The 16,997-nt window shown below is 32.3% G+C and overlaps 3 protein-coding genes across 8 annotated transcripts in view; 2 read left to right on the top strand and 1 right to left on the bottom strand.

Annotated features, from left to right (window-relative positions):
• Positions 1-921, top strand: part of Myo10A (unconventional myosin 10A) — a 48,260-nt gene extending 47,339 nt beyond the window's left edge. For all 3 annotated transcript variants that reach the window (XM_087414889.1, XM_011066153.2, XM_011066152.2), the window contains one exon: positions 59-921. In XM_087414889.1, coding sequence (XP_087271015.1) covers positions 59-292 — 234 coding nt within the window. In that variant the 3' untranslated portion in view covers positions 293-921. The remainder of the gene's footprint in view (positions 1-58) is intronic.
• Positions 628-9,825, bottom strand: LOC105152087 (hypothetical protein). Of its 4 annotated transcripts, none has more exons than XM_011066156.2 (7): positions 9,722-9,825; positions 8,633-8,792; positions 6,828-6,954; positions 6,637-6,734; positions 4,933-5,152; positions 3,728-4,241; positions 628-3,327 (listed from the first exon to the last, which is right to left on the bottom strand). In XM_011066156.2, exons 2-7 carry the CDS (start codon positions 8,678-8,680, stop codon positions 3,015-3,017), a joined length of 1,320 nt encoding a protein of 439 aa, XP_011064458.1. In that variant the 5' UTR covers positions 8,681-8,792; positions 9,722-9,825; the 3' UTR covers positions 628-3,014. The 4 variants fall into 4 exon arrangements, with proteins under 4 accessions (XP_011064458.1, XP_011064461.1, XP_011064460.1 ...); XM_011066159.2 differs by having other exon boundaries at positions 8,633-8,701; positions 9,722-9,817; XM_011066158.2 differs by having other exon boundaries at positions 8,633-8,878; positions 9,722-9,812.
• A 6,881-nt stretch (positions 9,826-16,706) lies between these two features.
• Positions 16,707-16,997, top strand: part of Adsl (adenylosuccinate lyase) — a 36,717-nt gene continuing 36,426 nt past the window's right edge. Inside the window, exon 1 of the mRNA XM_011066161.2 lies at positions 16,707-16,997. Coding sequence (XP_011064463.1) covers positions 16,842-16,997 — 156 coding nt within the window. The 5' untranslated portion in view covers positions 16,707-16,841.

The raw sequence follows: 16,997 nt of genomic DNA, 5'->3' as shown, positions 1-16,997 counted from the left end.
TTTTCTCACATAACGGCATCTTCCTCTTTATATAATTCAATCGTCTGGCATTTTTCAGGAGACACTGTATCATTATCCCTACTCCGAAGTGATCTCCACTAGGAAGGTCAAGTCTGAAGAAGGCACGCTCTACCTCGACATGAAATGCGGCAATTTGATGCAACAGCGTATCACTAGACTTCAGACGGAGCAGGCTCATGAAATCTCTCGCCTTATCAGGCAATATATCACTATGGAGCAAAGGACGTCTAATGCTCAAAATGGAGCCGGCATCGGGCTCGGTATGAGATAAGCTTCCTCACGATAACGCGGCGTTCTTCCTTCACAACTGATATCTTATCCGGATTAGTCAATTTGCAAAATGGTAACAAGTTAAGTCCTTGATTAATGTACTGTAACGTGAGTTAGTGAGGTGTAACGCCGCGAGTGTTGCCAACATAAATTACGATATCGTTCTTAACGTAGCCTGCGTGAGACACTTTGAGATTCAAGCTACATCGGGTACCAAGTAGGATAAGTCCGTTCCAATGTTCTTGTTCTAATGGACGATGGTGCAGCTAATCCGTCATCAGGGATATTTGTAGAATGCACTGAAAGGAAGGAAGGCTTGTAAAGAAGAAAAATGAATGCTCAAAATATCTAAATTGTCCATATCGGATGACTTAAAATGATGGACTTGTATAGCATTTATTTATATGTTTTAAGAAGTTCATAAAAATATTGACAAGAGAGGAATAAACATAAATAGAAATTACATCCATCGTGTAATATTATTAACACTAATATTAACACGCCTTGATGAGCATCGAACAGATGACTAACCATGCAATGATTATATGTTATCATCAGATTAATAGTAATTGTATGTATATGCATATAGGAGTACGAGATGTGAACAAAAATAATAACTTTATATTGAAATTTTTATGTGTAAAAAAGATGTATTATTCCTTTCCGATTTTTCTCGCAATCCCAACTATCGCACAGATCTGCGAAGTAAACTCTCAAAATTCTTAAACTCTTAAAAAAATAGCGGATACATGAACTACAATAAAAACAACCGGAAGACACTTATGAAATTAACTTTCGAAATTATCGCAGTCCTGTGATATATAGATAGCTGTCCTTCTATTTATTTATATACATTTATATATTAACTATATTTAAATATAAATGCATTGTGGCATCTAGCGCGTGTGCCTGGGTACATAATGATTAAGTCCAAAATTTACTGCTTTATTGTCTAAAATTTACGTTTGAGTCGAATTAAATGAATATTGTGTTATGTACAGTCAGTTACTAAAAAGTTGCAATATTTTTCTTTTATGTTTTAGAATGCGCAAAAGCTATGGCCATGTTCGTATATTAGCTAGTACTAAAAATCTATAATTCCCGTTACATATATTATAGTGTACTGACAACTAATAGTAATATATGGCCTCATGACCGCTCACATGCATTCAGAAATAGTCATTTGCATCCTCAAAATTTTATATACACATTCCGAAAAAAAAAATCATCGAAAAGTGTTGCAATCTTTTAGTAATCAACTATAAGGGAGCATTTATATTGACCGTAATTGTATGCCATAATCTATAAGAATTGATCAATCACATTCGAGTATTCCCCTCTCATTCGACTGTAAGAAGGGAATACACACGGTTACGACCAATATAAACGCTTCCTAAGTTTATAGGAAAGTTTCTATTCAACTTTAACTTAAATGTAGAATACTTTGGTTTTTATTTGAGATTGTAAATGTTTTTTTGGATTTAACGAATTTTGTTTCATGATTGTTGCATATTATTGCACATATAAAAATCTTATAAAATATCGAAGAATATATATAATATCAAGTAGGGTGTTTACTTAGGAAAACTTTTTCAAAGAATTTTTAGGGAATTTCCCTTTCATCTTTGAAAACAGATTTTTATAAAATTTTGTTAATCGGGGAAATCCTTGGATATTCACTTTTAAATTTAAATTCTCTGTCTCTTTTTGAAAACATTATTTCTTTCATTATTTTTCTTAATGATACTAAATGCCGACAATCGATTAGTTATAAATATGGCATACATTACATATGTACTCGTGTTTTTATTTTTAAAAATCAGGACAATAAAAAAAAATATAGCAGAAAGAAGTAGCTCATTGCAGTGAGCCTTCCCTATGCTTATCTCATAGATTTTGCATTTTTAATTGTAGAAAATGGATACATACACAATCTCATGGGAAATCCTTGTCTTTTACTAATTTATATTATGTAATTTGTATTATTTGCACAAATTTATTTCAAAATTGCATTAAAAAATTCTCTAATTTTTCCTAGAATGTTAAATAAAATAAACCTGAAAACAGTCCAGGAATTATCAGGGAATTTTTTAATTTAAGATTTCAGTAAACACCCTCCGAGCAAACGAGAATGGATTAAAGTGGATTGAAATTTTTTTCTATCCGAATGCGTATTTTAAATATATGTATAGCGAATACTTTTTTTTTATTTAATTGGATTCAATTGGATTCAGTTAAATTCAATTGGATACAATTGGATTGAAAAACTGCATTTCTAAAATTTGGAACTGAACAGTATTCACAATGTACAGAAAAAGCTAATATTATTTTTAGATTGAAAGGTATAGAGATATACTTCATGCAATTCCTATAAATGAATAAAAATGCATTCAGGATTGAAAAGCATTCATTTTAACATTCGTGAATCAATATTTCTGAAAATCTGAATCTATTCCAATTCATTTCAATCCATTCTCGTTTGCTGGGCTGTCAACGATTGTTATATCTTGCTTTAATCCTTTCATGGCTAAATTATTTGAGAAAATAAAATTCACAAATTACAGAGATAGCAAAACATAAATTTATAAGATTAGTGACGAAAAACCATTTGAAAAATTTTAATGATTACTTTTACTAATTAGAGAAAAAAATTAATATTCTTATTAGACTTAGTCAATAAATTTGTAATTAGAAAAAAGACCGAAAGTGTCCGCGTGAAAGGGTTAAATTCTAGAATGTTCCGGGCTAGGTTTCGGTGTGCTCGACTTAACGTCTTGCGGCCAGTTACTTGCAGTATGCCGAACGTATCCTGGATCGGTCGGTGAATACGGTGTCCTTGCAGTTTGCGTGCCGGTAGTTTTTAGTACACCAAAATATTGTTCCAGCATCTCAATATCATCCTTGGATCTTCTAGATCGGTAATCCTTAGGCGGAGGTGGTATATTGAAGGATACATCACGATGATGACCTCTCAAGATTCCAGATGAGCCACGCATTCTGATGGGTACGTTGTCGTATTGGCTGTTGTCCGAATATCTGCTCGTCGTTCAAACAAAATTATATTTAAGAACTGACACTCTATGCGTCATATATCTTGAATCATAACGTCAGAAACAAGGAAGCGAACAATTCTGACGACTCACGTCCATACAAGTGTGATTCTCCATTTCGACGAAATTCCAAAAAGTTATAAAATTATTATATTAAAGAAATTAAGAAAGATAATAAAGAATTCTAAGAAAAATTTTTACTAGGGTAGCCTTGAATGCGTTCTCCATTTATAAAAAATAATTAAAAAATTACTTCTATTGGCGACAAGAATCGTTTTCGTGGTTCTGACAGCGTGATCCAAGATGGCTAACGCATAGATATTGTCGGCGCGTAAATGAAGTTTCCGAACCAAGGACACGATGGGTCTCCGGACGCAAGAAATCACCTGTTGTAGTTGTCGAGTTCCTCCTCAACGTCACGTTCGACCTTCATAATCTTCACGCTTGGATTGACGATTCTCGCAAAGACTGGATCTCCTTTTTCGTATTCCGTCGGGAACCGCGGTGTATCGATTTCGTCGACCGGCCGCTGATAGATATCACGGCTCTTGTACATTATCCTGGACTCGTCGATCCTGCGATCATGGTCGTGCAGAATGGCACGTGGCACCTCGATCTCTCGGTACCGTTGTGAGTCACGTAAAGCACGGCCATTCTCGAAATTCTGCGCGTGCTCTCTTAGCTCCTGATCATCGCGAAGTTCACGATCGCCCCGGATGTCCTGCGGACGTGTACCGGATAATTCCTGTTCCGATCGTGCGGGATCAGAATGACGATCGTCTGCCTTTTGAAAAGCTTCGTTCACACGACCGTCTTCATCCTCGGGTATTTTAACAATGGTTGATGATTTTGACTTCTTCGTATCCTCGATGGTCACCACCGGCGTTACCTGACGTTTCCCTATTTCGAAACGTATCATTTTTTAAGATAAATAAAGATAATGATTTAGAATAGCTATCTCACCTCCGTTTTTAATGGAATTAAACTCTTTCGAAGCGTTTTCACTCAAAACGAAAGAATACGACAGAAAAACATGGCGGTTGGCCCCGCAAACCGAGATATTAAGCGTTAAAGTTGACGACTATTAAGGTAGGAACTCTATCACACAGACTTAATATAGCGCTATATACATTCGTGGACACAAAGATTGTGACACTTTATTTCGATGGTTTTCGGAATACGCAAAATTTTTTAGAGCTCGACATTTAAAGCTGCAAGTAATTTCTTATGTATAATATATATGTATAATGCGTATAATACATATGAAATTATACGTATAACATGGTATTATATGTGTAAAAACCATATATAACACGTTATACATGCCCGCAATCCTGCTATCTATGGATGCGTATAAAGCCTAGGCTTGTGTTCATGTGTGCTAGAAATCGGTCCGAGACCTCGGATGGAGAAAGAATTGACCAATTGCATTGGTGACCAAACTGTTAAATGTGGTTTATTAATTCTCTTTCAATCCGAATTTAATAAAATACAAAACAATAAAATAGTTAAGAAATAATATAATAAATACCACATTAAAATCAAATTTTATAAAAAGTTAGTAATCTAATAATCTTTCTAATAATCGTACCCAAATCTTTCTCGATGATTCGTGCTTGGTCCTGCTTGTTCTTCGTACGAGGCGGGCTCATCAGTAGATCTCCGATGAACACCAATGCTGTGAGCAAGCAGAGCGCTCCTAAAACCGCGGCATTGTCAACTAGATCCTCAGGGACGCTGTCGATAGAGGCCAGCGACAAGGCGCCGACTATTCCGAAGAGGATCACACCCAGTCCGAGCAGGAAAAATTCCTGAGATTCAATCGGGCTTGTTAAATCCGTTACACCTGTGTGATTTTAACGATCGATGCGATCTATTTACGCCTAGCGCAGCCGATGGATTATGCATAAAAATTATTACTCAACCTTGCGGGCAAAAGAAAAAAACAACAAGAAAAAGGAAATAATCAGTGTTTCCAACGCGCGTATTCAAATGCTGTTCAGGGCTATTCATTGCAGAACGCGATGCGCGTGCCACCGGTTTTCGTTAGATTTATTTATTAGAAGCAAGCAAGAATATAAGCAGGAAATCTACGCATTATGCAGTCCACTCAAGATCGGCTAGACCCAGCCTCAGTTGTGACTCATCAAATGAGTTACGTTACGTGTCGCGACTGACCAAGGCTGTGATTACGTGCACGGCGCGGAGCGGAGCAGCGGCATGGCAGGATTGGCAGGGCGAGCCCCGCTCTCGACTCTCGTCTAAGGAGAATATTCCTATCCTTGGCTCCCTCAATGACACCTTCGCGTCGCGCTACCGATTTTCTCACGCGCTCCATCGCGATCGCCGCGATTTACGCGATATATTTTCACATTGCAGACCAACCTCGGAATAAATTAAGAGCACCTGAGAAGGATTCCGGCGTGACGTCGAAGCGAGTCCTGCTCCCGCCATCGCGTCGCTCTTCTACGTTATACGTGGAAATTCTACAGGGGTTATCTTCGCGGCGAAACGTTTTTGCTCTTCCTGACAGGATGACTTTGCGAAACTTATCATAATATTATACCGACAGTAGAAGTCGATAAAAAAGGAATAAATCTTATGTTATTATATAAATAACTTCAGTTCTATCATTTTTATAAATATGACAAGCGTTTGTTAACTTTCTTTTTTTTTTAGACAAAGATGAAATTCTCCTAAAGATAAGTTCTTCATATGCTTTTAGCTTAGAATTTGTTTGAAAAAAAGGAAAGATATTTATATAATAAGGTAGAGGACTGAAGATATTTATGTAATAAGATTTATTTCGTTGGGATATTTTTATGCGTATAAGACCTTCTCAACCTTCTCTTTTTAAAGGGAATTTCATTCTAAAGAGTGAAAATTGAGCTAATCTTAAAAAAAGAGTGGCTCAATTTTTAATCTTCATGTGAGATCATACAGGACGCATCCTCACTATGTGTATGATACACATCGAATCTCTTGTCTCGAACAGTTTATGTCAATTTTCTCTTTTTTTTAGACAAAGACATATATATATATATATTATAAATCATCCCATCTATCAGATAAAAAAGACATTACTTTATCCAAAATGATTTCCTATTGATTTCATTTTCGAAAATATGCTGGGAATATTGTTTTTTTTTTATATTCGTGAAAAAGTCATTCTCCTAATATCTCCATACAATCGAGAGCCATTTTGATTCCGTTGATGGTATTACAAAACACGGTATTACAAACAACGCATTTCTCGCATGAGAAAAGGAAAGAGAAAAAAAAGGAAAGCAATTACCGTCTTTCGACCATGAAGTTCCCCGGTAGCCGCAGCGATCAAAAGACCCGTCGTTATGATGATATATCCGCCACAAGTCGCTGTTGCGAGGGCAGCGCCTGAAATATATGGAAATCGGGAAATGAGTGTGTCACGAGTCGCGATCCTCTGCGAGAGCGCCAGGATCCGGATGTCTGAATCATTTAAGTCACCTATGCTGCCCCACGTCACATTATTCAATAGCGACCACTCCCTGCTGCGATTCCTCAAGTAATGGAACACTCTTCGGCTCTCATCGTCCGTCACTCTAAGCGCCACGACGCAGGCGACGCACAGAAGCTGCAATCCAACGTGTACAATTTTTTCTTAACCTTATAACATCACAAGTGATGTTAGACAATTATACATATAATAACCGCCCTCGAGGATTTCAAATTAATATCGTCAGATATGATGTCGGAGAATTACGTATAGTAATAACTATTAAAAGTTATGAATAACAATATTTTTATTCAATGACACATTGACACAGTTTATTTATTATATATGTATTTTGGCTATATTATATATGTATTTTTTTATTATATAATGCTTCAACTTGAAAAATAAAGGCAAAAATCTCAAGGATTTACGCAGTTTTATTATGATGCAGAGATATATTAGTGATTCTGTAAATAAAGAAATAAATTTTATTCATGGATCAAACAATTAATGTTTGCATCATGAAACTTTTACACAAACAATCTTGTTTACTTGATTATTGTACAAAAAAAAAAAGATTTTTATAGTTATTTTTTCGTATAAGCATTATAACAAAATAAAATATGTAATAGTATAAAATACAGTAAATAATTAAAATATCAAGGGCTTCGAAAATCGAAATTATTTCGATAAAATATTTATTATAAAATTTGAATCTGACATAAATACAGAAGATATATCTCACGCGATTCATTGCTCTAAACTTCTAAACTCGTTAGACTATGCGAGATTCATAGCAATTCGGGCTCTTCGTAAAAAAAAAAACTGCTTCCTTAGCTAATTATATAGCACGACTAGTAAACAATAATTCAAATTCACATGCACTATTTACAAATATCATACAAATAACAAATTACGAATTTCAAACTGTCTCGAATCTCCTGATGAAAATTTTTTTAAAACTATTCATACGTATAACTTTTTGAAATTTTTATGTAAATTTAGCATTTTTCAGAATTTCTGAATAATTTTATTACTTTCTCAAAATTTCTCAAATTTTTTTATGAATTAAAACATCTCAGAAGTGTACGTAGAGAAAGTCTTACATCTTATCATAAAATTACACAAGTATGTATGAATTTTGCGATATTCAGAGATTTCATATTCCATATATAATTTCTGATAAATTCTTATTAAAATTTGGAAAGTTTAAAGTACTTTTTCAGAAATCATAGAGAATAAGAATTCTAAGATTTATAAAATTTCTTATTCTCTATGATTTCTGAAAAAGTACTTTAAACTTTCCAAATTTTAATAAGAATTTATCAGAAATTATATATGGAATATGAAATCTCTGAATATCGCAAAATTCATACATACTTCTGAAATATTCTATTTCAGAATTCACGTTAAAAAATTCTAATAAGAAATATAAACATTATTAAATGTGTTTTGATTCGTGTAAAAATTTTCATCAAGAACATCACGTATAATCTGACGTACTATTACCACGAATTGTTAAATAAATCATTACACAAATGTTTTAGCATATTGCTATGATAAGTGCATAAATCTTAATTAATTTAGCTGATTTTAAACTTAATTTTCTTTCTAAAAGCAGAATTAGAAATAAATATAGAATTAAATAAGTTGATTTAGTGAACCAGTATACACTAGAAGGCTCTACAAGTCTGGAAATCTGGATGCAATAAAATTCTATTTATTGGTAAACGCTAAATTAATAAATGTCAAATATCAATCGCGAAATCAAGAGAATTTTTCGTGCTAACAACAAATTAAAGATATATCTACGTACCACTTCAATTATTCTGATGAACACCTTTCGGTTCCACATGATTGGCATGATGCAATCACTAAAGGCGCACTATCAGGCAAATAAGTAAAAATACGGAGAACAAGCAACCGTTTGCGAAAGTGTCGTCTCTTTTCGGCGAAGCATTACGTGATTTCTCAGGCTATTAACAAACCGTTCTCATTTTCTTTTGAAACGCTACTAGCCGCGTTAACAATTGGTTTTTGTCAGGAGGATATATCACATTGACTATATAGGGACTAAAAATTTATTCATATTCTGAGGCGATATTCTTGACAAATATATAAATACACAAAAATGTACGAAAATACTATAGTGTATTATATATTATATTATATATATATATACATATATATATGTATATATATATATATTGTAGATTTCTCTAATAATTAATATTTTCGAAAATAAGGCTCCTGGTCGAAATAAAAAACAAAAATTGTTGTGGCAAGCATTTCTTATGGCAAAGCATATAACGTGTAAATCAGTTTAAAGATTTTATTACAAGAATTTAAAAAAAGAAATAAACGATACTTTTTAAATAAATCTAGACTGTACTATTCCTGAATCTATGAACATTGCAAAAAGTAACAAAATTTTTAACAAAAAAATAATAAGTAAAAAATTATGAATAAATAAATAACAAAAGCAAAAATATATAAATAAAAATAAATAATAAATTAATTATTTGTACAAATCTCTTCTATATATGTGAAATAAGCTTTTAATTATAAATATTAATTGTCAGATTTATACTAAAAATTTTTTAAAATTTATGAGAAGGAAAACATTTTGCACGAAAAATAAAATATAAATGAAATAGAAACTGAAAAATCGTATTTTTTGCAAAAAAAAAAATTTTCTTGTAACGTCTGCAGATACAATGATGAATATACTTAATAAATATCAATTAATTTCAACGAATTTCTTTTCACTTTTTCGAGATTATCTATGACTGTCAATTATTAAATGTTATTTAAGTAGTTTGTTAGTTTACGTTATGCTCTGAACATTCTATCGTTATCGCACTATGCGTCCTAGTTCAATAATAGAAACCAGTATATTTATCACCTGTAATAGTCGCACGGCCTAACACGGAAAACCAAGGCTTCGCGTCGCGACGCGCTCGAGCAACGACTGAGAAGATACATATAGCGAAGGCGCACTGGACGCCCAGGTTGGCGGCACCGTGTGTCATGTAATAAGGATTGCCTGCATGCGAACGACACAAGTAACAATGCTATTATCACACGGTGCAATGGCGCAGGACGATGCGAACCTCCGGATATGTGTCACGGAAAGGTTCGTCGCGCACACCTCGTAAGTCGTACCTTGAACCCGTTCGCAACACGCTAAATCTTGTTACTGTCTTCGACACTCCTCGACACTTTACAAGTTTATACCTCGCGAGAAAAGACGAAGCGCGATTTTAATCTCTCAATGATTCTCAATAATTTCCGCGGAAAAAATAAGCAACGTACACGTTTCAACTTGTCAGAAATTTTATTTAAATATAGGATACTAAAGAGATAAGAGATTTCTAACGAATGAATATAAATTTTAAAAATGCATACTTTTTTCAAAATTAAAAGTTTATACGTTACAAATTTTCCTGAATTAAAAAATAAATGATAAAAAGTGTGTAATGGCAAATATAAAACGTGACATATAAAAAATTATATATAATTTCTAAATTAAATACATAAGAAATTTCTAACAAATGAATATATATAAATTAAAATGCATATTCTCTTCAAAATTAAAAGTTTATGCATTACAAATTTTCCTGAACTAAAAAATAAACGATAAAAGTAATGATAAATATAAAATGTAACATATAAAAAATTATATAAATTTTTAAATTAAATACATAAAATAAATGTGTGGATAATAAACTTTATATAAATTAAAACATTATATATATATATATATATATGTAGAAAACTACACATGTGATTATTAATCAAATTAACAAAAATACATTTCTTTAAATGTATATGTCTTTAGGATATATGTAAACAGAGAGCATATAAAAAAATTGCATCAGATTATTAACTATTTACAGTTATAAAGAAATAAGATATTTTCGTCTTTAATACTCTGTTAGTATTAGGTGTTGGAATTAATTCGTAGCGTTTTTTAATGAAAGAATGTTATTTATTTCACATGAGCATTAAAAAATACATTAATGAAAGTACTTCCCATCACTTGTAAAACGCTACGAATTAATTCCAACACCTAATATAATTTACAATTAAGGAGATTATTAGGACATAAAACTCATATATTAATATTTATGTTTCAAACAAACGACAACATATGAAAGTTGTGTTTATAACATTCAGCTTTTATTGAGCAATACATTTTTATATATTATTTATTTCATTTATTATTACTTTTATAGTGATCCTTCGAGAGTAGATTTTAAATCTTAAAGTCCTTTTTAAAGGCTGCAAGGAAAATTTTACACGCCAAATTACTGCTTGAATTTTAATATTAAATTAGACATGAATTTTTACACTCGTCCAATTCTTGAATAAAGTATTTTTGTATGATAAGAGTAACCGTAGAAAATCATAATTATGTTACATCGTTTAAGTTTCCCGAACTTACATCCGAGAAGCTGTCTAATCTGTATTGTTGAAAAGCATATAAGTAGTTACGTGAGTATAATTCGTAACACGTGCGCGTCGTCGATACTCACACGCGCGTGGTACACAATACACCGATTGTTTGATGTCCCGCGGCGCCGCGCCGGCCACCGACACGGCGACACGATTGATAGATGTTGACAGATGAAAGTCGTCGAGCCAGTGGCCGTCGCTCATTCTTCCGGGGATCGGAAGAAGAGAAAAAAAAATTTCGTGGAAGAAAGAGAGAGAGAGAGAGAAAGAGAGAGACAATTCCCAGTCGATCCCTTCCATACTAAATCGTCCACCAATCCTGATAAGTATATCCGAATTTATCTCTTGTCCTACGTCCTCTACCCCGGCTAGGTGGCCAGAACGCGCACGCTGTTTACAACCGGCACGATCCGACTCGTTTTCTCATCGGCAAAATCAGTTTCATTCGTCGCGGCAGTAAATCGATTCAGGATTGTTACTAGTTCTCGCATGAACAATATATTATGCATATGTACATTTATGCGTAACTTATTACGTAGTGTGTATCTATGCATATATACACATCCTTCTTTCGTATCTCTGACCGTTTGAGATTGTTCTTAATGTTCAGCTGATATCGCGAAGTGTATGAAGATGGAGAATAAATCAAGAGAGAGCCGCAAAAGTAACCGGAAGAGAGGCAGTAGGAAGGAGGAAAAGCGCGAGTTTCGGAGAATGAAGAATTTGAAGAACGAAGAGATCTCAGTTTGGCCGCAATTTCCTGTCGCCGATATGGAAAATGCCGTCGGCGTCGTGGAACAGGAAATTTCCTTAGATCCGGAAAATTTGGACAATGGTGAGTCAAAGATGCTCTTTTTTATCTACGTTATTATTTAGAGTTACTATTTGGAGAGAGTTAAGTACTTTAAAAGTAGCGTTCATTAATGAAAAGGATCAGTTTTAAGACAAATCAAATGTGTTTTGCATAAATTAAAAAAGTTTAGAGGTCCTGAAATTATATGATGTATATGTGTATATATATATATATATATATATACACATACATCGGAGACATAGGCTCGGTGCTAAACATGATATATATATATATATACACATACACAAGGTGTCCCATGAGTCTTAATATTTCTAGGAGTGAAAGAAGATGGAATTTTGAATTAAAAGTTTTTTTCTCAATTTTAGCTCGGACCATTATTGCTTACCGAATTATTAACGATTAAAATTGATCAGTTAGATTGCGCCCAGCTGGAAATATGCAGAAACATAGCATGCCGTGGGACTCCTCGCGCTTACTGTACATTCTGATTAAAATTGTATTCTAATTTTGTATCTTTTATTAGGTGTTGGAATTAATTCGTAGCGTTTTACAAGTGATGGGAAGTACTTTCATTAATGTATTTTTTAATGCTCATGTGAAATAAATAACATTCTTTCATTAAAAACGCTACGAATTAATTCCAACACCTAATATTTTATTAGTCTTGTCATATTATTTTATTTTGTTTTTCATATTATTTTTCTCATTTATTGATTCATTTATTTCTTAATATGAAATTGATTCATTATTTATCAATTAATAAGAAGAATTAGAATAAAATTTTAATCGGGAAAATATATAGTAAGCGTGAGAAACGCTTACTATATATTTTCCCGATAATGAATGATCTGAATAAAAATTGAGAAAGTAACTTTTAGTTTAAACTTCCACCCTTTTCTCCCAGAAATATTAAGAATTATAGAACATCCTGTATACATCAAATTAAGGGATCTATTTTATAACTCTTAACGACGCTATAGTTAAGAATTACAGAATAGACGACGACAAAAATCGGCAGAAAAAAAGAAAATTTGATTCGTTTTTTTCTAAAAGCTTTTTTCTAAAGATATCGAATGTAATTTTTTTTTATGTATTTATACTGTTTTCGTACTATTTTCGGCTTACATCTCTTCTCCTCTGAGGTGTTTTTCATTAGAATTTCAATTAAAATAGCGTAATATCAATTTGTTGCATATATTTATATCTAAATTGATATGATTTTTCACGTATATTAATAACAAGCATTTTTTCACTGTATTTCTTCTGAAATTTCTTCTTTATTCAATTTACTATAAATTTTGATATAAAAATAAAGTGAAATATTATCGAAAAAAACATACTTTCCATTATTTTTATCCAAAACGATACAGTATTATTAATTTTTAAGTTCATCTACTAACATTTAGTTAGTACATAAGTAGATATAAGTGCTAGTGTACTAACACTTATACCTTCAATAATATTGTGTGTACAGGAAGTGAGAAGAGTAAGCCGTCGCTCATGTGCCCCTCCTTACGTCGACAATTACAAACGCATAAGAACGTCCTTCGACTGTTGCACGAGTACAAGCTGGCTTCTACGCAGATCAACGGACAAAGGATCCTTAGTATCCAACCGATCCGTTGGAGCGGACCAACTCCTGGTATAGAGTGTGAGATCTTCGTAGGCCGAATTCCGAAGACGATCTACGAGGACACTTTGTATCCGCTATTCAAGATGGTCGGCGAAGTCTTTCAGATCCGGCTGATGGTCGACATGGCCGAACTGACGAGAGGTTATTGTTTCATTATGTACACAAATCCGGAGGATGCGGCGCGCGCCATTATCCAGCTGGACCAGTACGAGATTTCGCCGGGCAGGAAAATACGTGTTCTAGCGAGCGTAAACAAGTGCAAGCTTTACATCGGCCCTCTACCATGGCATATCGAATCAGAAGAAGTCGTCAGGGTAAGATCTCTTTATTTATGTTTTATGTTTACATTTATCATTTATAAAGCCTTTATTTATAAAATTTTGAACCGATAGATTGATAATTCGTATTCAATTTCACAATAAAATTCTATTTATAATTTCATATCTCATTTATTTTGATATGATATGATTTTAATGTGCGTATGTATACGAGATGAGTCATCTTAACTTATCCAGTCGATTTTCTTAAAATCTTTAAGTATAAGATAAAAATATTTTAGATAAAAAAAATTGTTTAATTATTAGAGGGAAGGAGAAAAGATGGTACTCTTGATTAATTTCGAGATGTTCTTACGTCAAGGATACTTTAAATTTTTTTAATGGAATTGTGTGTGTGTGTGTGTGTGTGTGTGTGTGTGTATTTTATATATATATATATATATATATATATACACATATATACATATTTTACATAATGTAATTCCTCTAATATTATTCTGTATACAAAAATATTAAAGTAGAGATACTAAAAAACCAATAGTTTATGAAAGATTTTATACTCTTATTTAAGTATATATTGAATATATGAAATATTAAAAAATATCTCGTAATTAACTTTTTGATAATTATACCTTAATATTTTTATGAATAGAATAATGAGACAAATTAATTGGCGTAAAGTAGATACATAACTACTTATTTGAAAAATTATATCTTTTGCCTACATATTTTTTTTAAAGCAACTATTAAATATATATATATATATTTAACTATTATATATATATATATATATATTTTTTTTTTACATCAATTGATTTATCTCATTCTGTTATAAAAGTATTAAAGTATTATCAAAAGCTTAATAGAATTTATGAGATATTTAATATTTCATGTCAATATGTGTACCAGAATAAAATATATAAAATATCTCGTAAATTGATTTTTTAACATCTCTATCTCAACATTTTTATATGCAAAATAATTAAAGGAATTATATTATGTAACAAAAACTACTATAATTTAATTTAAAAAATTTTAAGTAATCTTGATTTCATCTTAAAGATATCTCAAGGTCAATTAAGATTGCCATCTTTTTTCCTTCTAGTAAGAACAGCTTTTACCTGAAATATTTTGTTTTAAAAATTTTTAGAAAATCGGCAGAATAAATAAAATGGTCCATGGCTCTACGTGTATTCGTGTATGTTATACCTTTAATTTTTCAAATGCATTTTTTGCATTATGTGGAATATGAAGTCATAGAATTTTTTCTTTCTGATATGAAATTGTAGATAATATAATATATAAAATGGACCCTAAGTTTACAAGTAATTGAAGTTTTTTACAACTTGAAAAATTTTCAAATAACTGTTCCAAAGATGTAAAAATTGTTCCGAAAAGATTTTACTGAAATGTTTACAATCTTTTGCACTGAATGTTACTCTGTAATATCGTAATTTCTAAATTAGTATACACTTTCCATATTTATTTGTTTAATTCTTATTTTGAAAATGTCAATTTGTTTTTTCATTATGTACTTAGGTAATTTATGCATCAGCATGGGACATCGAGTACGTATCTATTTATCGATTTCCAAATCATGATGCGGCTTATGCTATAGTTTCCTTCAAATCTCATCGCAACGCAGCTTTAGCGAGACGAAAATTGAGACCTGAAAGACTTTTCAAATGTAACGAAGTCCACGTCGAATGGGCGCGTGTCGATTGGAATCCTTCTAATGTGGTGAGCAAGAAATTACAACTTTTATTTTTCCAAAAATGATATTCCATTTCAATAATTAAAATTGAAGCACTGAAATCTATCGATTACGCAAATCCACTTTTTTGATCGATTCTTTTTTTAACATAAATTATTTTTGTTAATTCTAACTATACACATTTTTTTTCTACCCTTGATATACACATTCGGGTCTTTGGGATTCCATTCATATTTGTTATCGTAACTCGGTGAAAAATGAACGTGTTTCTATTAATTTTTTTTTCAATTAATGGAGAATTGATTAAGAAACATGTCCATAATGTGTAAAAGTGGATAGAATTAAGGAGTTTCAAGATATATAGATCCAAAGAAAAAGAAAAGTTTAGAAACATGAAAAAAAATCTTCATTTAACAAATTACGCTGGAGTTTCTGGGATCTCAATATGTATAGCTAAAATTAAATTTACTCACGGAAATGTATTCAAAACATCGGTGGCTTCTTTTAATTTTTTTAAATTATAGTTTGTGACAAATTATTTTGCGTCACTGCTTTAACTTAAGATAAAAAAATAATCGCGAAAAAAGATAATAACAAATTATAAGATTTATCGAATCACATTTTTTTATTTTATTGAACATTGTCATATTGGAATGTGCACATACTATTGTTATTTCCTTAACTTAAATCAATAAGAAAATTCTTACCAATAGTAAGGACTCCAAGTTAAAACCATTTTTTCTCTTCCATGCTATTATATGGTCGGGTTGGACAAGGACGAACAATTAGAGTTGATTATTCGTTCTTGTGATATTATCTTACAATTTGATATATGTACACAAAAAAGGCCGATGACCATGCACTCTCAAGTTGTTCTTCGATTCGTCACTGCATTCATTCTGAATTATCGGTAGAGCGCTAAGCGGCTTGAAGTAGTTCATGTATTGTCCAAGATGTGGCGCTAGTACGTAGTTTTTCGTTTTAATCAATCTAGAGAGCTAGATGTGTGTGGCTCACAGACAGGACAGCACCGGCGGTATCAGCTGATCGCATGTAGTTTCATTCATACGGTCGCGTTAGACGGTTCTTTTCGTTCCGAGTCTTTCTTTTTTTCTTTCTCGATTAACCATGAGTGTCTCAAAAGTGCCGAGTAACGATTACTGCGACTATCGTAGCCCGTTATCGACTCGATATGCTTCGAAGGAAATGCGATACAATTTCAGTGATCAGAATAAGTTCAGCACATGGCGCAAACTTTGGATTTATCTGGCCAAAGCTGAAATG

Source organism: Acromyrmex echinatior, chromosome 17 (assembly GCF_024713525.1).
Source record: "Acromyrmex echinatior isolate Ae372 chromosome 17, ASM2471352v2, whole genome shotgun sequence".
Taxonomy (NCBI): domain Eukaryota; kingdom Metazoa; phylum Arthropoda; class Insecta; order Hymenoptera; family Formicidae; genus Acromyrmex; species Acromyrmex echinatior.
This window is presented reverse-complemented; position numbering and strand designations above follow the sequence as displayed.